Source organism: Crocuta crocuta, unplaced genomic scaffold, assembly GCF_008692635.1.
Source record: "Crocuta crocuta isolate KB4526 unplaced genomic scaffold, BGI_CrCroc_1.0 scaffold69, whole genome shotgun sequence".
Taxonomy (NCBI): Eukaryota; Metazoa; Chordata; class Mammalia; order Carnivora; family Hyaenidae; genus Crocuta; species Crocuta crocuta.
The window spans coordinates 1,165,263-1,191,195 of NW_027551576.1; the positions used below are offsets into that span (position 1 = coordinate 1,165,263).

General features: G+C 40.2%; 1 protein-coding gene across 3 annotated transcripts in view; it reads left to right on the plus strand.

The window, feature by feature from the left end:
- The window catches only part of FANCD2 (FA complementation group D2), a 62,266-nt gene that overhangs the window by 22,022 nt on the left and 14,311 nt on the right, over positions 1 to 25,933 (plus strand). For 2 of the 3 annotated variants that reach the window (XM_077751484.1, XM_077751486.1), the window contains exons 16-32: positions 1,939 to 2,073; positions 4,096 to 4,227; positions 5,699 to 5,809; positions 9,723 to 9,832; positions 10,729 to 10,789; positions 11,590 to 11,709; positions 12,363 to 12,436; positions 12,734 to 12,880; positions 13,395 to 13,495; positions 13,911 to 14,026; positions 15,365 to 15,473; positions 17,032 to 17,139; positions 17,409 to 17,521; positions 18,484 to 18,627; positions 20,585 to 20,701; positions 21,433 to 21,561; positions 21,698 to 21,816. In XM_077751484.1, coding sequence (XP_077607610.1) covers positions 1,939 to 2,073; positions 4,096 to 4,227; positions 5,699 to 5,809; positions 9,723 to 9,832; positions 10,729 to 10,789; positions 11,590 to 11,709; positions 12,363 to 12,436; positions 12,734 to 12,880; positions 13,395 to 13,495; positions 13,911 to 14,026; positions 15,365 to 15,473; positions 17,032 to 17,139; positions 17,409 to 17,521; positions 18,484 to 18,627; positions 20,585 to 20,701; positions 21,433 to 21,561; positions 21,698 to 21,816 — 1,946 coding nt within the window. Of the gene's footprint in view, positions 1 to 1,938; positions 2,074 to 4,095; positions 4,228 to 5,698; positions 5,810 to 9,722; positions 9,833 to 10,728; positions 10,790 to 11,589; positions 11,710 to 12,362; positions 12,437 to 12,733; positions 12,881 to 13,394; positions 13,496 to 13,910; positions 14,027 to 15,364; positions 15,474 to 17,031; positions 17,140 to 17,408; positions 17,522 to 18,483; positions 18,628 to 20,584; positions 20,702 to 21,432; positions 21,562 to 21,697; positions 21,817 to 25,933 lie in introns of those variants that run through there. The other variant, XM_077751487.1, reaches the window with a different exon arrangement.

The following is a 25,933-nucleotide window of genomic DNA, read 5'->3' on the forward strand; positions in this document are numbered from 1 at the left end:
TTTTGTTTTTAATGTTTATTTATTTTTTGGGGGGGGTGAGGGGCAGAGAGAGAGGGAGACCAATATCTGAAGCAGGCTCCCGGCTCTGAGCTGTCAGCACAGAGCCCGAAGTGGGGCCCAAACTCACGAACCATGATATCATGACCCGAGCTGAAGTCAGAAGTTTAACTGACTGAGCCACCCAGGTGCCCCTAGTTCAAGTCTTCTAATTACATCCTTCTATAACTTGATCTTTAACCTGAAATTGAAGACTCTACAGCTCCTATATAAAAATTTCATCTTGTTTCAGCTCTTTGTCCAAGTGTATTGAGACTTTTGAATCTTAATTTTGCATTAATCATTTTAATTGTCAAGCTCTTTGTGATCTGTAGCTTTGACAGACTTGACTTCTGTATCCTGTTCTAAGCAGTTTTTAAATAGTTATTTACCTTTTGAGAGAGAGCACGAGCAGGGGAGGGGCAGAGAGCAAGATACAGAATCCCAAGCAGGCTCTACTCTGTCAGCGAAGAGTCCAGTGTGGGGCTTGAACTCACAAACTGTGAGATCATGACCTGAGCCAAAATCAAGAGTCAGAAGCTTAACCAACTGAGCCATCCAGGTGCCCCATAAGCAGTTTTTAAAAACCCTGAGCATAACAGGACCAGAGGAATGCTAATAGAGACATAATTATGCATCTCTTAAACCATCACTATTTGGCCATTCAGTCCTGTGACCTTTGGGTGATTATTCCTGTTGAAATAAAAACCTTTCAAATTGGAATTTTGTAAGTTAGGAATGGTGTTTCTAAGTAAATTTTCAGGATATAAACAGTGTGTACCTTCTTAGAAAACTGTGTACCCAGTGGTTTGGGGCTTGGCTTAGGAACTAATGAGAATATGCAGTTGAGTCTTAAGATTGACTATTTAAGACCAGATTTAGTGTTTGTGTTATTTTACCTTTAAAAAAAATTTTTTTTTACATTTATTTATTTTTGAAAGACGGAGAGAGACAGAGCATGAGTGGGGGAGGGGTAGAGAGAAAAGGAGACAGAGAATCTGAAGCAGGTTACAGGCTTCGAGCTGTCAGCACAGAGCCCGATGCAGGGCTCGAACCCACAAATTGTGAGATCATGACCTGAGCTGAAGTCGGACGCTTAACTGACTGAGCCACCCAGGTGCCCCTGTTATTTTATCTTACAGTCTTTTCTGTGCTTATTTCTGGCAACGATACGTGTTTTGGGCTATAGTTTTCTAGAAGGCAGAAACCATAAGTAATTTTTTATTGCATTTTCCTCAGCAAAGTGTTATACCCAATTTAGTGCTTAATTTAAGATATTTTTTTATTGTGATGGTATAAGCTAGACTTAAACTGGTTATTTACTTTGGGTCCACTAATGTCCATTTTCTGCCTTATTGGTAAGACATGATCAGTTCTCTTTTTGATCTTCTTTAAAAGAAATCAGTTTAATTTGTATTGAACTTTATATTTTGATTTTACTGGATCTGGGAATCAGAATGATGCTGGCTTCATAAAATGAGTCTGAAAGTTTTCCCTTGATTTCTATTTTTTGGAATATATATTTTGATTTTAAATCATAAGCAAGGCAGAGCAGGCCCAGGGAGGCAGTATGATTGAGTGAGGAAATTGGGATTTAGAACATCTGGATTTTAGTCCCAAATTGGGCATATAGGAACAATGCTGTTTGCCTTATGATTTAACTTCTTTGACCTTCCAGGTCAGTATTTTTCCATATGTCAAATACTACCAGTCCTGAGAGAAGACTCAATGATGACGGATAATTACGAGTAAAACAAAGATTAAGATTCCTTAAGTTAAAATGAGAGTTGGTCGGGAGAACTCTGACATCCTATAAGACTTAGCAACTCTTGGTTCTGTGATAACTAAATTCCTCCCACAGCCTCTTTTTTTTTTCCCCCCCTCTTCTCTTTTCCCCTTAAGGTCCTTAAGGATATTTGTCCATCCATTCTGTCGCTGGCTCAAAGTTTGTTGCACTCCTTAGACGAGAGTATCATTTTGTTTGGCAGTCTCCTCTACAAACACGCATTTAAGTTTTTTGACACATACTGCCAGCAGGTATGTTGAAATATTTATTTTGGAAAGGAGGGAACGGAACAGGAAGAAATGCAATTTCAAGTGACTTGCATGTGATATGATGTTTATTTTATTTTATTTTTTTAGTGTTTGTTTATTTATTTATTTATTTATTTGAGAGTGAGGGAGACAGAGCATGAACATGGGAGGAGCAGAGGGAGAGGGAGACACAGATCTGAAGCAGGTGCCAGGCTCTGAGCTGTCAGCACAGAGCCCAACACGGGACTCGAATCTCGAACCATGAGATCATGACCTGAGCCAGTCAGACGCTTAACCGACTGAGCGCCCAGGCACCCCTGATATTTATTTCTTGTTGGCTGGAAGGGATTGATGGAGAAAATATTCTGAACTGGGAGTTGGGAAAACTAAGCTGTAGTCCTACTTTCAAAAAAATGAAGTGACCAGACTGGAGGATCTAACTCTGCGTTTTGAGCTCAGAATTCTCTGAGTTAAAATGAAGGTCCCACCTAGTCTATTTAAAGTACACTTTGGCTGAAAAGGTTGGTGTTGTCAGTCACTTTTCGTAGTATAGAAAGAGCAGTTTCATTTTATTTTTTTTAATTTTTTTTTTTTTAATTTATTTTTGAGAGACAGAGAGACAGCGTGAGCAGGGGAGGGTCAGAGAGAGAGGCAGACACAGAATCTGAAACAGGCTCCAGGCTCTGAGCTAGCTGTCAGCACAGAGCCCAATGTGGGGCTCAAACCTATGAACCGTGAGATCATGACCTGAGCCGAAGTCGAACGCTTAACCAACTGAGCCACCCAGGTGCCCCAGAAAGAGCAGTTTTAGAACTTAGCTGCAAATAATCAACTGCTAGTTGATCCTGAAGTTGTTGTTTAGAAAAAAATTGTGATGAAAAACAACTGAAGGAGAAATACCGGAGGACATAATACTGTGCCCATGAACATGAGACACAAAACTTAATAGCACAGGCCTAGGGAGGGAACACTTACTTGTGGAAAGTTGGGAAGGATTATGAAAACAAAGAACAGAGTCTCTTACTATGTATTTTTTGTACGTGCTGTACTTAACTGTTAATAGTGTTAAAACATTTGAATGGAACTTGTAAAAACAAAGACAAAATTTTAAGAATCTTAAAGCAGAACAATAGGTTCAGCTGGCATGAATTGGCTACTGCACTTGAGAAAATCATATGACTGTGGAGCAGCAGCATAAAGGAAAGGGAGAATGGCATGTAAGGTATTTTGTTTGGAACCATCTTAATGTCTTAGAGATATTGTCATGACACATGGATGCTTGAAACATACAAGTCTAACCTATAAAAATCTTAGAATCCTTTAGCTCTTTGAATTCCATCTGTTTTTTTTATTTAAAAAAATTTTTTTAATGTTTATTCTTGAGAAAGAAAGTGCAAGATGGAGTGAGCAGGGGAAGGGCAGAGAGAGACGGAGACACAGAATCCAAAGCAGGCTCTAGGCTCTGAGTTGTCAGCACAGAGTCTGATATGGGGCTCGAACTTACAAGCTATGAGATCCTGACCTGAACCAAACTTGGACAGTTAATTACTGAGCCCCCCATGAGCCCTAAGATTTTATTTTTAAGTAATTTCTGTACCTGACATGGAATTTGAACCCACAGCTGCAAGATCAGGAGTCCATCAACTGAGCCAGTCAGGCGCCCTAAGTTCCATCTTATTAATAAATTTTAATAGATTAAGTACAATCATAGCTTCAAGGGTAGTATTTAACCCATCTGAGAAAAGAAAGGGAAAGACTAGGCCAGGGAGCAAAATCAGGAGGGCTTAGATAGTGCTCACTGATAAATTTTGGGAAATAAGTCAAGAGTAGATGGTACTATAGTTAGAGTGGCATAATCCTAAATGTCTGAATCCAGCATGAATGAAAAGTACATTATAGAATTAGACAACAGGATAGGGTAGGTTGGGATTTTAACCAAGTTGAGATCGGAACGATCTCAGGCATCAACCTGAGTCATAATGGTTTCAGTCATATTTTTTTCACACTGTTTCTTGCCCTTTATAGGAAGTGGTTGGTGCCCTAGTGACCCATATCTGCAGTGGGAACGAAGCTGAAGTGGATACTGCTTTGGATGCCCTCCTCGATTTGGTAGTTCTAAACCTATCTGCCATGAGGCTGCATGCCGTCTTTGTGAAGGTATCTAGTCCCTCCGGGGATGTACATTGAGTCATTTATCTTTCTTGCATGTATCTGAGAGTTATCTGGAATCCGTTAGTAACAATTTGTATTCTAGATATTAACTGCTATAATTAGTAGGAGGGGATGGGAAAGAGATGAGGTGGTGGGCAAATAATAGAAAAAAATGACTCTTTTATGTGTGTATTAATGCGTTCAGCAAATACTTCTTTATGCCTGTGTGCAGGCTTTATTCGGGGTGCTCTGTATATAAAACTTAGTTCTTGCCTTTCTTTGGTGATAGTAAAACTGAACATAAACTCTCACTGTAAATGTGTGAGAAATCTCTAGAAAGATAAAGTGCTTATAGATATACCAAAGCAAGAAAATTAACTTGGCCTGGGAAACTGGCTATTTCTTCAATGAATAGATTTCAGTGATTCTTAAAAGTTGGGAATGACTTGGTAGGGGAAAATAAAGGAAGTGCATCTAGGCAGAGAGCAGTTCAAACAGAAGCAAACTGGCAGCCAGGTCTTCAGTATACGTGGATGACAAGTAGACTAACATGGTTGGCGAACAGGATAAAATGGTGAGAGGTGTTGGGAGGTGAGGCTGGGAAGACATAGGACAGGGCAAGATTATAAAGTGTCTCAAATACGACACTAAAGAGTTTCAGCTTTTTTTTTTTTTTTAAGTTTATTTATTTATTTTTTAATATTTTTATTTATTTCTAGGAGAGAGAGAGAGAGAGAGAGACAATGTGAGCAGGGGAGGGTCAGAGAGAGAGGGAAACACAGAATCTGAAACAGGATCCAGGCTCTGAGCTGGCAGTCAGCACAGAGCCCGACGCGGGGCTTGAACCCACGAACCGCAAGATCATGACCTAAGCGAAAGTCGGACACTTAACCGACTAAGCCACCCAGGCGCCCCTTAAGTTTGTTTATTTTTGAGAGAGAGAGAGCATGAGTTGGGTAGGGACAGAGAGAGAAGAAGAGAGAATTCCAAGTAAGCTCCCCACTATTTTATAGACCATAGAGAGCTATTACAGGCTTTTAACAAGGATTTGACATAATCACATCAGCGCTTTGAAAGGTAACTATGTAGGCCATGTTAGCCCCATATTAGGGATGAGAAAACTGAGGTTTTGCTCAAGGTCAAAAAGTAATTAGTTCCCTTGTGACTCTCTTCCACATCTGTAGAGAATGAATAAGTAATTCATGGAGTGGAAGCTGATAAGCTGACACAGTGATATAACTTGTGTCAGAGTATTGTTTTCACTGAGAAGAAGGAAAGGGCGGAGAAAAGTAGAGAGACCTAGGAGGTATGTTAGGATTACTAACCCTTTGGGACCTGAGCACAGCTTGAGAGAAGTTGAGCTTTTATGGAATGAATGCCTGGCTGTCTATGCTTCTTACAAGGATTTTAATTTTTTTATTTGAAGCAAGAAAGTATTTGCTGCTGACCTTACTGTTGGGCATTTTTTTCCTCACAGGGCATTTTAGATTATCTGGATAATATGTCCCCTCGGCAGATACGAAAACTGTTCTATATCCTGAGCATGCTGGCGTTTAGCAAACAGCATGAAGCCAGCAGTCACATCCAGGTAACAGGCAGTGTACTGAGAGACCTTTAAGCCTTTAAACTTTTTTAAAATTGAAATTCGCTGTACAAAATTATTCTAGCCTGTGTACTAATAGAAATCAAGTACACAGCCATAGTTGGAGCACTTACTCATTCTTTTCTCACCACCAACATTATGTGCCTACTGTGTACCAAGCACTGAAATGGTAAGTATATTAGAACTTCTACCCTCAAGGAGCTTAGGCTATTAGGGTAGAAATGGGTCTGTAATCAACTGACTGTGGAACTAACAAAAGCTCTTCAGGTTCTGTAATGAGTGCTGAGGGGACACAAAATTACTTTGTTTCCTAAGGAGCATCTGCTTCTAATGTGAACTTCACCTGGGCTTGCTTTCGTTTGTGGACACCATTCGCTGAGAAAGTCAAAGGGACTAAAACAGGAGGTGAGGTTGCAGTCATAGCTCATAGCTCTTTCGTATTTTTAGTGCCCTCCCGTGGCAGTAATCCACACTGGACTGTGACTTTGAAGAACCAACACTTTTTGTCAATTAAAAAAATAATAATAAGGCTAGGTAATATACATACATAGCATAAAATCCAACAGGTATAAAAGTGGTGAAAAATAAGTCTCCTTCCCTCTCAGTCCTCTAAGCATTTGGTTCCCTAGATGTTAGATCACTGTTACTAGTTAATAGCTTTCTGAGATGTCCGAGCATTTACAAATGTGTCTTTACCTATAATCCACTTCTTACCCCTTTGTTCTGCATCTTGCTTTTTTCATTTATCAGTATATTTTGGAGGTGGGTTCACAGTAGTAATATAGAGCTATATCATTATTTTTTTAATGGTGGTTAAAACATGCATAGCAAATTTTACTATTTTAACCATTTTTAAGTGTACAGTTGAGTGGAATTAATGCCACAGTTCATTAAGAATGTTGTACAGCTGTCACCACTGTCTATCCAGAACTTTTTGTCATCCCAAACAGAAGCCCTACCCATTCAGCAGTAACTCTGCATTTTCCTTCCTCCAGCCCTTCGTTACCTCTAATCTACTTCCTGTCTCTGCATTTGCCTGTTCTGGGTACTTCATTAAAATAGTCACATGATATTTATCCTTTTGTGTTTGGCTTTATTTCACTTAGCATAATCTGTTCAAGGTTCATCTGTAAGATATATTAACCTTTATTCCCTTTCATGACTAAATAGTATTCCATTGTATGTGCCACACTTAGTTTGTGCATTCATTTCTTGATGGTCACTAGATTTTTTTTTTTTTTTTNTGCTACAATGAATATTGATATACGGGTATCTGTTTGAGTCCCTATTTTCAGTTCTTTGCGGTATATACCTAGGAGCGGAGTTGATGAATCATATATTGATTTTGTGTTCCACATTTTGAGGAACCACCAAACCATTTTCTATAGCAGCTGTACCATTTTTCATTCCCATGAACTATTGAGGGTTCCACGGTTTTACATCCTCACCAACACTTATTTTCCATTTTTAAGAGCAATTTTTATTTATTTTTGAGAAAGACTGTGCACGTGGCAGAGCAGGGGTGGGGAGGGACAGAGAGAGAAGGAGACAGAATCCAAAGCAGGCTCTGTGCTATCAGCGCAAAGCCCAGTGTGAGACTCGAACCCAGGAACTATGAGAACATGACCTGGGCTAAAGGCAGACACTCAGCCTGCAGAGCCACCAGGCACCTCACTTATTTTCCATTTTCTAATAATTTTTTTAAATGTTTTTATTTCTGAGAGAGAGAGACAGCGTGAGCAGGGGAGGGTCAGAGAGAGGGAGATACAGAACATGAAACAGACTCCAGGCTCTGAGCTGTCAGCACAGAGCCCGACAGGGCTCGAACTCATGAAACATGAGGTCATGATCTGAGCCGAAGTCGGACACTTAACTGACTGAGCCACCCAGGTGCCCCTCCATTTTCTAATAATAACCATCCTACTAGGTGTGAAATGGTATCTCACTGTTGTCTTGATTTGCATTTCCCTAATGACTGATAATTTTGAACTTCTTTTTTTTTTTTGAAATGTTTATTTTGAGAAAGGGTGCAAGTAGGGGAGGGGCAGAGAACAAGAGAGAATCCCAAGCAGACTCCATGCTTAATAAGGAGCCTGATGCAGGACTCAGTCCCAAAACCCTGGGGTCATGACCTGAGCTGAAATCAAGAGTCAAATGCTCAACCAACTGGACCACCCAGGTGCCTCTAAATGGTCTGTTTTCTGTTGTTGTTGACACATAGGAATTCCTTCTGTTTCCTGGTTATTATCCCTTATTAGATACATGATTTGCAATATTTTTCCCATTCTGTGGATTATCTTTTTACTCTTTTTTTTTTTAATTTTTTTTGTAATGTTTTATTTATTTCTAGGAGAGAGAGAGAGAGAGACAGCGTGAGCAGGGGAGGGTCAGAGAAAGAGGGAGTCACAGACTGAAACAGGCTCCAGGCTCTGAGCTGGCAGTCAGCACAGAGCCCGACATGGGGCTCGAACCCACGAACCGCGAGATCATGACCTAAGCAAAAGTTGGACGCTTAACTGACTAAGCCACCCAGGCGCCCCTATCGTTTTACTCTTGATAGTGTCCTTTGATGGAGTTTTGATGAAGTCCCAATTTATCTGTTTTGTTTTCTTTTTTTGCTTGTGCTTTTGGTGTCACACTTAGGAAAAACTATTCCTTCTAAGAGTCTTATAGTTTTAGCTCTTAAATTTATATTCACTTTTAGTGAATTTAGTTGATTCACTTTTAGTTAATTTTTGTATGTGGTGTAAGGAAAGGTTCAATTTCCTTTTTTATGTGTGTGTTTTGTATGTGTGTGTGTTTTTAACACCTTTTATTGAAAAGATTGTCCTTTCCCCTTTGAATGGTCTTAGCACCTTTGCAGAAAACCAGTTGACCATGTGAGGGTTTATTTCTGGATCCTGTTCTATCCATTGGTGTATATGGGCTTCCTGTGCAATTAGCACACTGTTTTGATTACTGTAGCTTTGTAGTAATCTTGAAAAATTACAGTATGTAATTTTAAAATTGAAAAAATTTTTTTCTTTGGGGTGCCTGAGTGGCTCAGGTCATGATCTCACAGTTGGTGAGTTCAAACCTCACGTTGGGCTCTGCACTGATAGCTCAGGGCCTAGAGCCTGTTTTGGATTCTATGTCTCCCTCTCTCTGCCTCTCCCCTGCTTGTGCTTACTCTCTGTCTCTCTCTCGCTTGCTCTCTCACTAAAAAATAAATAAACATTACAAAAGAAAAGAATTTTTTTCTTTTCAAAATTGAAATTTTGACAGAACAAAGTTGTTATTTTTCAAGATTGTTTTGGCTAGTTGGAATTCCTTGAAATTCCATATGAATTTTAGCATGGGTTTTTCTATATCTGCAAAAAATTCTATTTGGATTTTAATAAGGATTACAATGATGTGCATGTTATTTTGAGTACTATCATTATCTTAGCAATATTAAGTCTTCCAGTTCATGAACATGGGATATCTTTCCATTTATTTAGGTCTTCTTTAATATCTTTCAGCATTGTTTTATAGTTTTTAGTGTACAAATCTTTTACCTCCTTTGTTAAATTTATTCCGAAGTATTTTTTTCTATTTCATTATTTTAGCTGAGCAGCCAACAACATTACAATGAATAATTCATATATCTTTATCAGGCAACTGTCACAACTTTAATAATAGCTATCATTTTTGAACGCCTGTCTTATTTTCGACATTGCTCTAAGTTTTGTAATTTGTCTCTCATAAAATCTTCCCAGTTTTATAGATGAAAAAAATTGAGACTCAGATACAGTGACTTGCCAAGGGCCACACAGTAAATGATAGAACCCTTGCTATTTTAGCTATTTTGGTTCCAGTATCCACACGCTCTTTTGCTGTACTCTGCTAGCATCTTTATCTTTATTGTACCTCCTTGCAGGATGACCTGCACCTGGTGATACGAAAGCAGCTCTCCAGCACCATCGTCAGATACAAACTCATTGGTATTATTGGTGCCGTCACCATGGCTGGCATGATAGCGGCAGACAGGTATGCGTGGAAATTCTGTGGTTCAAGGTCAGTTAATTAAGTTGCAACCTTACAAATAGAGTATACGTTGTATAGGCAAAAGTATTTACAAAAGTAAATATTAAAACCATAATAAGTGAAGTAAGCAAGTATTTGTTGCAACTTTTCTATTTCCCCTTTTAATCTTAACTGTATATAGGAATATAGTTTTTACAGAATGTGATTATAGTCCTTACAATCTAATGGTTAAAAACTAGGGATTACCAAGAAATAAAGTTCTAGAAATATTTCCACAAAAGAGGAACCCTGAGCCTCCTGGGATGCATTTTTCTGCATTTACGCCTCTCCTAGGCACTAGACAGCACAGGCTTCTCCGTAGTTGTGTTATTCTGACTGGGACGTTGTGTTTGAAACAAAAAAGGTCTTTCTGTAGATTTTTTTTTCCTCTCTCGCACTTTGATGCCACAGTTGTAGCACCTAAAAGAGCATCAGTATTGGGTCTTGATAAGATGTTGCCATTGCAAAAGGACTTTGGAATTCAGTTTATGCTTCTTAGAGATAATTTGTTAAGGAATTCCTGGGACCTCAAGAGACAGCCTTAAAATCGGCATTAGAAATTCACGGAGGCTACATTGTGTACTGATTAAGAGTTCATTCATTGGAGCTATACTACTTGAGAGCATTAAGTTCTTAGAACAGTGCCCAGTGCTTGCTCTTAGGGTTATTGCTAACTTAATGTGCCCTTAAAAAATATCTTAGACAGACATTGTTCCAATCCACATTTCGTGTATAAATAGTTTTCTGTGCCTTCATGTACTTTTATCTCCACTCACATCCCAGGAATGGCAGGATTCACAAGCTAATTGCCAGTTCTTACAAAATATTATAAAAGTAAATCTAAAATTCCTTGTTTTTAGAAGTAGATCTTCAAGTTTGACCCAAGGGAGAACAGACATGAGCAATGAACAGTATACACAGGTGAGTTCTTGTAACGTATTTGAATACGTATATTGGTAACTGAGGAATTGCTTCTGGTCACTGGCAGTTTACCAAAAAGAATGCTCCCCCCCACCCCAAAATCTGTTTTCTTGATTTTGTAGCCATGTTTGCAGAGTAGCATATTGACTGAAGCATAGGCATTAGTAAGTGTCCAGTTGGGGAGCTGGAGATTTAGCTAGTCCAGGGAGCTGGAGATTTAGCTAGTCCAGAGGTAGAAAACAGAGGGCCTGGAATGTGAATCAAGGCATTTTGATTTACTTTTTTACAGAGAAGTAGTCTTTAAGGGTTTCTTAGCATGGACATAGCATAATCGAAGCTTTGCTTTAGAAAAATTAATGTGGGGGCACCTGGGTGGCTTAGTCGGTTAAGCGTCCGACTTTCGCTTAGGTCATGATCTCGCGGTTCATGGGTTCGAGCCCCGCGTCGGGCTCTGTGCTGACTACCAGCTCAGAGCCTGGAGCCAATTTCAGAGTCTGTATCTCCCTCTCTCTCTGACCCTCCCCTGCTCACACTGTCTCTCTCTCTCTCTCCTAGAAATAAATAAAACATTTAAAAAAAAAAAAAGAAAAATTAATGTGGCTATGTCTGATGGATTGGAAAAGAGATGAGTTTAGAAACAGATGGGCTGGTCAGGAAGGTCAGAGAAACCTCAGGCGAGAGGGAGTAAGAGCTTTACCAGTGATATGGGAAGGAAAAACTTACTACTCTTCGGGGTGAACAGTGTTTAGGAGGTGTTGGCAGCCAGTGGCTGAACCATTCTTTCTCTCTGGCTGCTGCAGGTGACCTCCTTGCTTCAGCTGGTTCACTCCTGCAGTAAGCAGTCTCCCCAGGCCTCTGCACTGTATTATGATGAATTTGCTACTCTGATCCAAACAGGAAATCTGGCACCAAAAGCCCTGGTAAGGCCAAGTATCTTTTCTTAAAGCAGTGAAGCATGAGGGCTGCTTTACTCCACATTCTTCAAGCCCTCTGTCTGTTGCCCTGCAAAAATAGATCATCCCGGGGCGCCTGTGTGGCTCAGTCGGTTAAGCGTCTGAGTTCAGCTCAGGTCATGATCTGGCAGTTTGTGGGTTCAAGCCCCACATCAGGCTCTCTGCTGTCAGCACAGAGCCTGCTTCAGAGCATCTGTCTCTCCGCCTCTTCTCTGCTGACATGCGTGTGTTCTCTCTCTCTCCCATAAAAACTTAAAAAAAATAGGCCGTCCTGAGAGCTCTCCCATATTCTAGTCGGGAAGGCTGTTCTGCCGCCTCACCCTACCCCAGGCTTCACCTCTAAGGCCTCCTTTACATAATCACAACAGTAATAGTAATGGTGAGGACGGTGATAATATTGTTGATGATGTTAATAGCCACTGTGTGTTCTGTGCCAGGCACTGTGTTAAGCAGTTTTCGTGTATTCTGTTTCCCACTTTATAATAATGGGTCCACGTTTTTGTTTTATCCTCCTTAGAAATGAGACTGAAGCTCAGAGAGGGTAATAGTTTGTCTAGGAATCTACAGCAAGTACACCCTGGGCTCTGTGCCTTTTTTGTTTGTTTGTTTGCTTCCTGAAGGAATGGGCTGGGCAGACCATCTTTAATGATTTCCAAGATGCCTTTGTGGTGGACTTATGTGCTTTTCCAGAAGGGTAAGTACTGTTTACCGACTAACTTGATTGTACGGGTGAGGAAATGATGTCAGTGGACGGTACAGACTGCAGAATGCTCTTGACCTCAGCCACGTCTGACCCAGTCCCACAGTTTCATTCCTCCCAACCCCCACACCCCAGCTCCAGCGTTGCTACAGGCTTCCCCACTTGTGCTTTTTGTTTCTCTCTTTTCCTCAGAGAAGTTCACTTTCTGAGAGGGAAGCTTGGTTTGTTTTAGTAGTTTCCCCTGTAGACTCCTATACCCTTGCTGCATCAAGTTCTGGGTTCTCTTCGCAGTGACTATCCATTTCCTGTGAAAGCTCTCTACGGACTCGAAGAATACAGTAGCCTTGATGGGATCGCCATCAACCTCCTGCCGCTTTTGCACTCTCAGGACTTCGCAGAAGATGGGGGTAGAACGACTTCACAGGAATCAGACCAGAAGTCAGTGTACTTTTTCTTTACTAAACTTCTGTTACTGTTTTGAATGTTCGCGGGGTATTCCACACTTCTTGCACCCTTTTGGGAACTTGATGGAAAAGGCTTTCTTCTAAGGCAGGTGGTGTTCGGAGAGGTTAGCAAGAATGGGGCAGATCGCTTGTTTGTTCTTAGGCCCTGTGGTTGGGGTCCGCATTGCCTAATAAGGGGCCAACGGCTACTCTGTGAGGCTGTTTGCATTTCTGTTCCTTTCTCCCTCCCATGTACATACTTGCCTCCCTCCTTCCCATTTTATCTCTGCTTCTCCCAACTCATGGACGTTCACTCTCTTCAGCCTCTGTCTTCCTCCAGTTTAGTTCATTGTTTATTTACTGAGCACCCATTAAGTTCCTTGTCATAATGTTCTTAACAGTAGACATTTATCTTGGGCAAAACTCTTTAATTATAAGGTGGGGTTCCCTATAAATGTGGATTAATATGCCTATAAAATACTGTTCAGCAATGGATTTTTCCTTCCCAGATTGGTGTCTCCGTTATGCCTGGCTCCGTATTTCCGGTTACTGAGGCTTTGTGTGGAGAGACAACATAATGGAAGCTTGGAGGAGATTGATGGTTTATTAGGTATAGGATGAAGTTATCAGATCCTTTCTTCTTTGTAACTTTTCTCTGATAATCTTGGGGAAGGAGCAAGCCAGTACATGTTGTGTAGGGGAAGGAATTTTCTAACTTCACAGAGTAGATTAGCAGTAATGATGAAATTCAAAAGACAAAATAATGTATAAAAATTCTAGTCATGTTGAAAGATCAGCCGTCATAGTACCTTGTTGCTTTCTGGTCCTTGCATCTAGATTTGTAAAGACTTCTTCATTATATTTAAAGATTGCTACATAATAAGGCAGTAATTTGAGACTAATCAAAGCTTCACCTTCAAGTATAAATTAAAGGGGAAAGTAAGCAGGAGAGGTAACCCTACGGGTAGCATCCAAGTTCTGTTGACTTGAAACAAAGGGAGTTAGAAATGTTTGTTCTCTTTCAGATTGTCCTATATTCCTCACTGACCTGGAGCCTGGAGAGAGGCTGGCGTCCATGTCTGTTAAAGAGAGTTCATTCATGTGTTCACTCATATTTCTTACTCTCAACTGGTTCCGAGAGGTAAGCATAGCTACGGGGCATTTCCCCTAGTGTCTGTAGTTCTTCTTGAAAGGAAACCATTCTCTCATTCTTGGGACTCCCAAAAAATCTCCATCAGAAGCGCCTGGCTGGTTCAGCTGGTTCAGTGGATAGAGCATCCGACTCTTGATCTCAGGGTCGTGAGTTCAAGCCCCACATTGGGGATGGAGCCTACTTTAAAAAAAAAAATCACAAGTACTAATCCCCCCGTGTGCTTCTCTAGCTTTTATGTCTCACTTCTCCCCAGTTATATGTATCTTTTGATGTAGCCAAATCAAAATACTTAGAATTCACTTAATGTTGTTCATGCTTTACTACTATAAGCCTTTTTGTTGTATTCTTCCTTTTGCCTGGAATAACTTCACCTTCTCCACTGTGAAACACCACTCACCCTTGCATAGGTATGCACTTAATGTTTCAGTTCGCTGAGGTCAAGTGAGTGATAGTTTGCCTTGTAGCATATATTGTGCTGAATGAAATACACAGTGATGAAATATGATGAAAATGACCGTAATATACATTTATATTTATTTATGCATATTATTTCTGAGAATGTTCACTTAAATTATCTCCTCTTGTGAAAAAAATTATCTCCTCTTATGATTATAATTCTATTATGATGTAAGCAGGATAGGCATTGTTACCCTTGTCTCGTACTTGTGGAATTGCAGATACAGAGTTCAAAGGATTCAAGTACTTGCCGTATGCCAAAAGCTGCGCTTATTTCTTTATTTACAGTATTTAATCCATATGGCAACTGCATTCTCATTTTATACTTGAAGAAATAAAAACTCAGAAAGGCTAATGACTTGGCCAGGTTCATATAGCTAGTAAGTAGCAAAACAGGACTTGTTTCACCAAAGTGTGTGCTCTCTACTCACTGCTATTCCACCTTGCTACCTAACTAGAAATCAGTAGAACTAGGATTAGAAGTCAATATTGGCCCAGGGCTTTTTCTTTTTCTTTACAGCACCTTAGTGAGAACACCTTTACATTACAGATCACAGATCCTGCCACTGAAAGCCATTTAAAAAAAAAATAATGTTTATTTATTTATTTTGAGAGAGAGAGTCTGCGAGCAAGGGAGGGACAGGTAGAGAGGGAGAGAGAATCCCAAGCAGGCCCCGTGCTGCCAGCACAGAGCCGGTGGGGCTCAAACTTACAAACTCTGAGATAATGACCTGAGCTGAAGTCAAGAGTCGAACGCTTAACTGACCAAGCCACCCAGGCACCCTGGCCTTTTTAAGCTCTGGATGAATAATGCAAACGGTTATAACCGGAACCGTTCAAAGAATGGGAATATGATTTTTACTTTTCCAGGTTGTAAATGCCTTCTGCCAGCAAACGTCACCTGAGATGAAGGGGAAAGTGCTCACCCGGTTAAAGCATATTGTGGAGCTCCAGAGAATCCTGGAAAAGTACTTAGCAGGTAAGGAAAGTGTCTTATTATGGTAGCCTGGCTAGGATGGCAGTGATGAGATAAAGAACTTTGCTTTTAAGCCAGGCTCAATGATAGCCATTTTCTACTCATCTGGGACAAGAAAATAGAGAAAAAGAATATATCCATTTTCCTCCCATTGTTACCTCCAAGAAATCTATTTGCTTGAGAAAATAAAAAATAGCATTGGTTGGGCTTTTGCAAAGTAACTTTTCATCTTTAGAAGTCAAAATGTCAAAAAAAAAAAAAAAGAAGTCAAAATGTCAGGGGCATCTAGGTGGCTCAGTAGGTTTAGTGTCCAACTCTTGATTGTGGCTCAGGTCATGATCCCAAGGTCATGGGATTGAGCCCTGCTTTGGGTTCTACACTGTGTGTATATAGCCTGCTTGAGATTCTTTCTCTCCCTCTCCCTCTGACCCTCCCACTGCTAATGCACTTACTCTCTATTTCTAAAATAAAATCCTTAAAAAAAATACAAAAAAATAGAAGTCAAACTTTCAGTGCCCTTTGCTTTCCTAAACATAGTTATAAACCAGGAGTAAAGCTGAAGCCTCTTAATACCTCTGACTAGGGCACCTGGGTGGCTCAGTTGGATAAGCATCCAACTCTTGGTATTGGCTCAGGTCATGATTTCATGGCTCGTGAGCTGGAGCCCTGAAGTGGGCTCTATGCTAACAGTGTGGCACCTCTTTGGGATTCTGTCTCCCATTCTCCCTGCCCCTCCCCTACACTCTCTGTCTCTCTCAAAAATAAATAAAATTTTAAAAACTTAAAACATGATACCTCTGACCAGTACATAAACTTGTTTTAAAATGCTAGGTAGGGGGTGCCTTGGTGGCTTAGTCGGTTGAGCGTCCGACTTTCGCTTAGGTCATGATCTCGCGGTTCGTGGGTTCGAGCCCTGCGTCGGGCTCTGTGGTAACTGCCAGCTCAGAGCCTGGAGCCTATTTCAGATTCTGTCACTCCCTCTCTCTGACCCTCCCCTGCTCACGCTTTCTCTCTCTCTCTCTCTCAGAAATAAATAAAAACATTTAAAAAAAATAAAATAAATAAAATGCTAGGTAGATGCCTGGCTGGCTGGCTCAGTAAGAAGAGTATGCAACTCTTGATCTCGAGGGTATGAGTTCAAGTTCCATGTTGGGTATAGGGAATCACTTAAATAAATAAATAAACTTAAAATAAAATGCTAGGTAGATTCTCTGGGAAAATCATGGAGCTTCCCTCAGGCCCTCATCTAAATAATTACGTGTAAAACAAACCTCTGTGTGACCTAATTTTAATATATTTAGATTTTAAATAAAAGTTAGTTTATCTTTAGTCCTTATTTGCTTGGATATTTTATATCATTTTGTTAATTGGTTTTATTTTAATTAGTTATAATCATTTAATATGATATTCCTATAAGCCATTTCTGATCATTTTGCTATGCCAAAACAATTAAAGTGAGGTAACTTGGATGTATCTTACAAGCATTCAGCCAGTCAGGTGATGCATTCTAACAGGGTTACATGATGGGTATGCATTGAGCGTTGTCTCTTCTCTTTTCCAGTCACCCCATACTATGTTCCACCTCTTGCAGACTTTGACTTGGAAACTTTAGGTGTAACACCTGCCACTACTGCTATTTCAGCAAAAATCAGAAAACAAGGAAAGATAGGTATGTTTTCTCCTTCTTATTCTGTATCTCCATTGGAGCCATACTAAGTTAACCTAAGATTAGGTCATATGCACCAATGCATCAGTAAATAGAGATGATGTCATTGAACTCTTTATTTGGCATGGTTGTAAATTGAACTGTAATGCAGGGTAATAAAATTACCTCCTCTACTCCTAGGTAGTCTTGAGCAGGTTGGTTTCTGAAGATGGTGATATTAGCAAATATGGTTATTAATTACTTGAGTCACTTTTCTCTTTTTGAAACAAAAGGAGGAAGGAAACGGAAAGCAGATGGCAGCAAAACATCTTCCTCTGACACACTTACAAAGGAGGATAGTTCAGAATGTGTCCCTACACCATCTGATAGAAGCCAGCTGGAAAAGGTACTGGAATGATGGGTATCCATGGAGGTGTGTGACAGCCCAGTAAGATTAACCAAGGACCAGCATTATTCTCTGCATTTTACAGAGAGAAGTATTAGGGAAAAGAAGAAGCAAACGCCTCTCCTAGGTTTTGGGGTGATCCAGTAGCAGAGGTGGGGTTAGACTCTAAGTCTTTATCACTATCACACAGTTTTTTCTAGTTATTTTCTTGAATGTGTCACTCCATTTTTTATACCCCAGCAGTACTTTGTAGCATTTATCAAGTTGCATTTTAGGATATGGCTGTAGATATACTGCTTTTAGCCTCTTCTACCCTCTGATCTCAGATTATCAATTTCTCAATGAATTGGGATTACATGAAATGCTTAGGACAGTTTCTCATAGTTAATAAATAGTAGTTCCTTTTTCCTATAACTCTACCAATCATAGAGTAGGTTATATGTTTGAAATTGCCTAAACCACATGGATCCCAATTATTTCTGTTTTTTTAGCTGTTTATTGAGTACCTATTGTGGATAGCTCCTATAGTCTTCTAAAAACCCAAGATTAATAGTAATATCTACATTTAATAGGTAAGGAAACTTAAGACCCAGAGAGAGTAAGTGACTTGTCCAAGTTCACACAGTTAATAAGTGCTTGAGCAAGGATTTGAAGGCAGATCTTTCTGGAGCCAAAGCTCATCATTTTCTGCACCATGCCATGACACCTTGGTTTGTCTAGTAATTTATACCTAAGTAGAAACCAACAAGGGGTCTTAATAGGTGACCCCTATCCCAATCTTAAATTAGGTGCTTTTGTCTTAGGAATATTTAGGGACTTAGGTGAAAGAAAGATGGTGATATGCTGAAAAAGTAACGTTTGCACAAAATGAATGCATAATTGCATTTTGAAGTCTTCATGAAAACTCAGGTTAATATAGAAACCTTATTTATTCGGTTGGTTTCCTGCTACTTTTTCCCCAGGAGTTCATAGGGAATGAGGAAAAGACATCAGTGTTGCTACAGAATTACCATGTTTTTTTCCGAGAACTGGACATTGAGGTCTTCTCTATTCTTCATTGTGGGCTTGTGACCAAATTCATCTTCGATACTGAAATGCACACTGAAGTAAGTGACAAAACTGAAATCCTAGAATTTAATCTTCTTTCAGAAAATTTCTCAGCTCTATTCTTATTTTAATAAGAGCACCATGCATTGAGAGAAGTTAGACTCTGGCTTCCAAAGCTTTTATACATAGTGAAAGTAATTTTGAATAATCATCCTCATAATCTTTTTGTTTTAAGGTAAACAATCTAATTAATTTTATTTTATTAATTTTAATTTTTTTAATGTTTATATATTTTTGAAAGAGAGACAGAGCATGAGCAGGGGAGGGGCAGAGAGAGAGACACACACACAGCATCTAAAGCAGGCTCCAGTCTCTGAGCTGTCTGCACAGAGCCCATCGTGGGGCTTAAACTCACAAACCATAAGATCATGACCTGAGCCAAAATTGGACGCTTAACTGACTGAGCCACCCAGGCGCCCTGAGAGGAGAATCTTAAGCAGACTCCATGCTCAGTCTGGAGCTCAACACAGAATTTGATCCCATCTTCCAGGGATCATGACCTAAGCTGAAATCAAGAGTCGGATGCTCAACCAACTCAGCCACTCAGGCACCTGTTTGTTTATTTATTTTTAAAGTAAGTTCTAGGCCCAATGTGGGGCTTGAACTTATGTCTCTGAGATCAAGAGTCACATGCTCTACCAACTGAGCCAGCCAGGTGCCCCCCCCCCATCATCTTGATGTTTATAAATCTAACTTTTTTACAGTGTGTTAGACATTATGAAAAATCATGCTAAAGATATGATCCTTACCCTAAGTTACTAATAATAAGCTATTTAGATTATTCTTGTAGAGTAGCACTATTCTGTTTGATAGAGGTTAATGCTGTTTTCACTCTTTTATGACATTTATTCAGCATCCATCAGATGCTTTTCCAGGCCTTTTTTGTGTTTGCCACTAACCTAGACATTGGCAACTCAGTAGAGCATACAGCATGATGGTAGCCTTCAAATAGCTCACAGTCTAATAAGGGAAACACACATAACTAGCAGTGTCTGCTGTATTGGTAATCTGAACCAAGTACCAGTGAAACTCTGAGGAGAGAGTGGTATTTATAGTGAAGTGGGAAGTAGAAGACATTTTCACAGAAAAGGTAACTTCAGGGATTTCACCAGAGTAGTTTCTCCAGGTTAAAAAAAAAAAAAAGAGGGGCTCACTTGGTTAAGTGTCTGACTCTTGGTTTTGGCTCAGGTCAGGGGTTAGGGTCTGTGTGGACAACATGGAGCTTGCTTGAGATTCTCTCTCTCCCTCTCTCTCTGCCCCTCCCCTGCTCACACTTATGTGCTCTCTCTCTTTCAGGAAAAATAATAAAAACTTAAAAGTAAACCAAGTAAAAAGAGAAACATCTTGAAATTTTTTACTATAGGTTTTTACAAAAATGTACTCTTTCCAAGTAGAGATAGTATCGCCCCTTCCCCACCCCACTCTTTGTACATCAGCTTGGAGATTCTCCATAAATGTATATTGAACCAACAGTTTGAAGTGAGACTGTGTTTGGCTTATTTTGCTTCTGGTAGTGTTATACCCTTATAGGGATCCTGGCCAGAGCTAATAGTAGCAAAACATTAGGGGAAAGAAAATATGGAAGTAAATAAACAGAGAAAAGTGAAATTCCCTTGAATTAGTCATTTTTTATCCCAGGTACTGGGATGCGCCTCGAGGCCATAACGGGAAGGATACACGGAGATATTTATTTCTAGAGAAAAAAAAGTATGTCTTCTGATACTATACTCCCTTGGATTTTTATTTTAATAATTTGAGATTCGTTTTACTTTGAGAATTCTTGACTTTATGATTTGTTGACAGAACAGAACCAGCCATTTATATGAGGTAGGGTTTCCCCCTTTTTGGGAATCATCAGATTCTTCAGCCATTGGGACAAGTAAACATGAAATGTACTCCCAACAAAAGATGGCTAGGACATGCTTGGAATTACCCTCTCCTTCCTCCTTGTGACAGGCTACAGAAGTTGTGCAACTTCAGCCCCCTGAACTACTTTTCTTGCTGGAAGATCTCTCTCAGAAGCTGGAGAATATACTGACGCCTCCTGTTGCCAGGAGAATCCCCTTCCTCAAGGTTCGTATAGAGAGAAGCACAGGCCTTGGCCTTAACGAGGTGATCTTAGTGAATTAGTTGTCACTTTCTCTGGCATTGTGTTTGGGTCACTGGTACCAGGGCTGGCAGACTCATTTCCAGACCATTCACCTTGATTTAGAAAGGAACTCAAACAAAAATCAAATAAGTCACAAGATATATATTTCTAAATGCCTGGAGCATTCCTGAATCCTGTTCTTTACTTAGGTTTTGTTTTAAAAGCCTCCCAAACTAAGCCCGTGCCCAAGCCTTCAGTGTAATAGTTGGCTATCTAGAGAAAGCCAGAACCTCACATGTGTGAGTAATGTACAATGTGCACAGAGCATCTGGCGAAGCAGTTGGGTGATGCAGACAACAAAACATGAAAGTTTTAGGTGTAAACATTTAAACGTAATCTATCCAGTTATTTGATTCATTTTTGTACTATTTACTATTTAATATTCTTTTCAGCCTAAGTGATTTCTGTTTTTATGTGAGCTTTATCTCCATAATTATGGATCTGTTCTTTGCAGACAATTTGTACTCTACAAAAGCCAATGTAATTTGAAGATAGGAAAAGATCTCTTTGTCCAAAAAGAGTTTTGGGCACACAGCCCCTTTCTTCTGTCCACTTCTACCTCGTAACACAAGTCTGACTAAACTCCTTAACAAACTCTTAGTTTCAGAGAAGCTATCCAGCAGTTTCTTCCTTAGTAACTCTGACTTTATTATAGAGTAAAGGACACCGAAATATTGGATTCTCACATCTCCATCAGAGATCTGCCCAACAGATTGTTCATAGTGTCGTTCAACTGCTTACTCCAATGTGTAACCATCTGGAGAACATTCACAACTATTTTCAGGTCAGCGGCCTATCTTATTATTAAGAAATTTAGGAATTACAGAGTAACAAGAGATTTCATTTTTGGTTGGGAAATACTGAAGGAAAATGAGGGCAATTGCTGAAACAACTGTCCTAAAAGCATTTTTCCCTTTTAGTGCTTAGCTGCTGAGAATCAAGGCGTAGTTGATGGACCAGGAATGAAAGTTCAGGAGTACCACATAATGTCTTCATGTTATCAGAGACTATTGCAGATTTTTTATGCTCTTTTTGCTTGGTGAGTAAGTGGCAGGTATGGTAGGTAGAAATAATCAAGTATGTGCTTGCTTTTACTTGACAGTCACTAAGGCACTGAGGTAGAGAAAAGAAGGAAAAGCCTCTATAAGTCTTATATAAATATGGTACTTGTTCTCTTTGCAGTGCTTTTGTCTGCATCATTTCATTTGATCTTGTACCCTATCCTCTGTGTCTTATGCGGCCAGTGTTATTAACTCATTTGAAAATTAGGTGACTTGATATTGTAACAAATCTGGGCATCTGATTCTTAGCCAGGTTTGTTGTGGCAGGCTTTCGATAATAATGCTGGAGAGATGGTTACTTAAGAAGTTGTTACTGGGGTGGGGGTGGGAGGGCGTGGTGCACCTGAGTGGCTCAGTTGTTTAAGTGTCTGACTTTTGATTTTGGCTCACGTCATGGTCTCACAGTTTGTGAAATCGAGCCCTGTGTCGGCACAGAGCCTGCTTGGGATTCTCTCTCTCTCTCTCTCTCTCTCTCTCTCTCTCTCTCTCTCTCTCTCTTTCTCTTTCTCTCTCTCGATCTCTCTCTCTGAAAATAGACAAACTTAAAAAAAAAAAACTGGAAAGACAGACTAATATGTTAAAAGTATTAATTACTGAAGAGTTGGATTATGGGNTGAGACTGCTATTTTCTCTCTCTCTCTCTCTCTCTCTCTCTCTCTCTCTCTCTCTCTCTCTCTTTCTCTTTCTCTCTCTGGCTCTCACTCTCTCTGCCCCTCCCTCGTGTGTGCTCATTCTCTCTGTCTCTCCCAAAATAAATAAATAACATTTTTTAAAAAAAGTTGTTACTGGGGCACCTAGCTGGCTCAGTTGGTTGAGCTTGCAACTCTTGATCTCAGGGCTGTGAGTTGCTCTCAGAGCCCCATGTTGGGTGTAGAGATTACTTAAAAATAAAATCTTAAAAAAAAAATTGTTTGGGCACCTGGGTGGTGTAGTCAGTTAAGTATCTGACTCTTGATCTCGGCTCAGGTCATGGTCTCATTTGGGAGTTCCAGCCCCACATTGGAATCTGCGCTGATGGCTTGGAGCCTGCTTAGGATTAAGTCTCTCCTCTTTGCCCCTCCTCCGTTTGTGCGGGCCCACTCTCTCTCTCTCTCTTAAAATAAATAAGGTTATATATGAATACATATTCAGGTTATATATGAATACATTTTGAGCTGGGTTATTTAGAGATACTTTGTGGAAGGAATGGGACTTCATGGGACTCTGAATAGATGGCCTTTGGAAGGTAAAGGAAAGGACTGCAAGGCATGGCATGGATGAAAGTAGAAATGAAGGCGATATGTCTCTTAAATGCTTTTTTTCCTCAGGGCTGGGCTCTGGCTCCTTTCTTCTCCTATAGAGGTTTTCTGGGCAATCTCAACCAAGCTTAAATTTATCTTCTGAGCTACAAGCATTTATATCCAACTGCCTACTCACCACTTCCTTAGATATGTCGATGACACCTCAGACACTGCACATCCAAAATGGAATGTATCATCTTCACCACTGCTCCTGTGGCTTTGCCAGGCCACCTAAATGGCACCACCAGTTGTCTGAGCCAGAAACCATAAGTTATTCTTTGTCCCTGTCTCTCCCACATTGGGTCACCAAATCCTGTTAATTTTATCTTTTAAATAACATCTAAGTAGCCATCTGTTCTCTCCTTCTGCACTGACTCCCATTGTCTCTCACCTGGACTAGATTAGTTTCACAGTTGGGCTCTACCTCCAGGTGCCTTCCCTCAGTCCTTTGCTTCGCACAGCAGTCAGAGTGGTCTTCCCAGTGCAAAGCCAACTTTATCCTATCCCAACTTTGGTTCTGGTTGTCCTTAGATTTCTCTTGAGTTCAAACACTTTTACCGAATTTCTAAGGCCTCTTATTATCTGCCTCCTGCTCTCCACTCATTGTCTTCCCTTCTGCCCTCCAGCTGTACGGAGTTAATTTCAGCACTTTGCGTTGCTTTCACCTGGAAAACTTCACAGTAGCCTCATCTTTCTACCAGGATCCCTGTCCTCCTTGATCACCAGACTTTTCTAACTCATCTCTGAGATATGAATTTAAACTTCATTTCCTCAGAGTTTTCTTCTCAACCCCTCGGACAAGGAAGCCTCCTTTCTGCCTCTCTAACCTTAATTTTCTCCTAATTCTCTGGTATCCTCAGGGCACCTGGCTGGCTCAGTTGGTGGAGCATGTGACTCTCGATCTCAGGATCATGAGTTCAAGCCCTATATTGGGTGTAGAGATTATAAATAAATAAAAAATACTCTGATATCCTCTTATGGTAAAACTTAACCACATTTTATTGTAATTTCTTGTTAATCTCTCTTCCTTGCTAGACCATCTGAAACCAATCCTTATTCTATCCTTAGTACATAAGAACAGTGCCTGACAGAAGAACAGATGCTTCATCAAGGATATGTATCGATGGCGAGTAAATAATGCAGAGATGTTCAATAGTATTAGTTATTAAGGAATTCCAAGTTAAAATTCTAGCACAGCTGAATTAAAAAAAAAAGACTTACCTTACCGTATTAGTGAGGACATGGGTCAGCTATAACTCTGACATGTTGCTGGTGGAAAAGTAAAATGGTACACCCAATATTGAAACAGTTCAGTAGCTCCTTAAGTTAGACATACACCTGCCACACAACCCAGCCATTCTGCCTCTAGGTATTTACTCAAGAGAAAGCATATGTCTAATCTACACAAAGTCTTGTGTACGAATGTTTATAGCAGCCTTATTTGTGAGAGCCCCAAACTGGAAACAAATGTCCACCAACTGGTAAATGGATAAACAGATTTTCATATGATGGAATACTATCCGCAACAACATAGAGGGAAAAAAAGAATTCTACTGAATAGAAAGCAAGACATAAGAGTATGTATACCATTTGATTCCATTTATATAGAACTCTAAGAAAAGGCGTATAATCTTGCAGTAACAGAAACAGATCAGTTGTTGCCTATTACTGGGCAGAAGGATGGAGTGAAGGATAGATTTCAAAGGAATATAAGTAAACTCTGGGGGGTATTATTTATTTACTTATTTACTTATTTTACTTACTTATTTAGAGACAGAATGAGTCAGGGAAGGGGCAGAGGGAGAGAGAGACCATCTCAAGTAGGCTTTATGCTCAGCATGGAGCCTGATGCGGGCCTCGATCCCACAACCCTGGGATCATGACCTGAGCCAAATTTAACAGTCAGACACTCAACCGACTGAGCCACCTAGGTGCCCCTGTTCATTATTTTCATTGCAGCGTTGGTTTCATGGGTTTCTATGTCACCTGATAAAACTGATCAACATTTTAAATATATACATTTTATTGGATGTCGATTCTATCTCAATAAACTGTTATCCCCCCAAAAACCTGACCTATAATAGGCCCTCAGAGTACATTTGCTGCAAGACAGAAGGACTACCATTGGTGATGTGGAGATGTTTCTAGAGGAGTAGAAGATCTAGGGGCCCAGATAGTGCTGGGTTTTAAAGTCAGAAGAATTTGGGGCACCTGGGTGGCTCAGTTGGTTAAGCATCCGACTTCGGCTCAGGTCATGATCTCATGGTTCATGGATTCGAGCCCTGCGTTGAGCTCTGTGCTGACAACTAGTTCAGAGCCTGGAGACTGCTTCAGATTCTGTGTCTCCCTCTCTCTCTGACCCTCCCCTGCTCATGCTGTTTCTCTCTCTCAGAAATAAATAAAAACATTAAAAAAAATAAAGTCAGAAGAATTTGAATGTTGTACAGAGAAGCAATTCTGGTTTTATGATTAAAGCCAGGATATAATGAAATTGATGTTTTAGAAAAATCCTTTTGGCAGCAGTGTGCAGGACAGATTGGAAAGTGATGCAGAAAGATCAATCAAAAGGTGTCTGATCTACGTATGTGATGATCATAAGGGTCTGGCGTAGAGGATGGCCTAGGCTTGGGAAGGAAGGGACAGTAGGAGATAAACTGAAGATAGAGTTGTCAAGACTTGACTTCTAGAAGAAGGAGTAATTTTATTATTTTTTTAAGAGAGAGAGAGGGCACAGGTGAATGAGGGGCAGCGGGAGAGAGAGAATCCCAGGAGGAGCAGAGGGACAGAGAAAGAGAGAGTAGCAGGGCTCACCCAA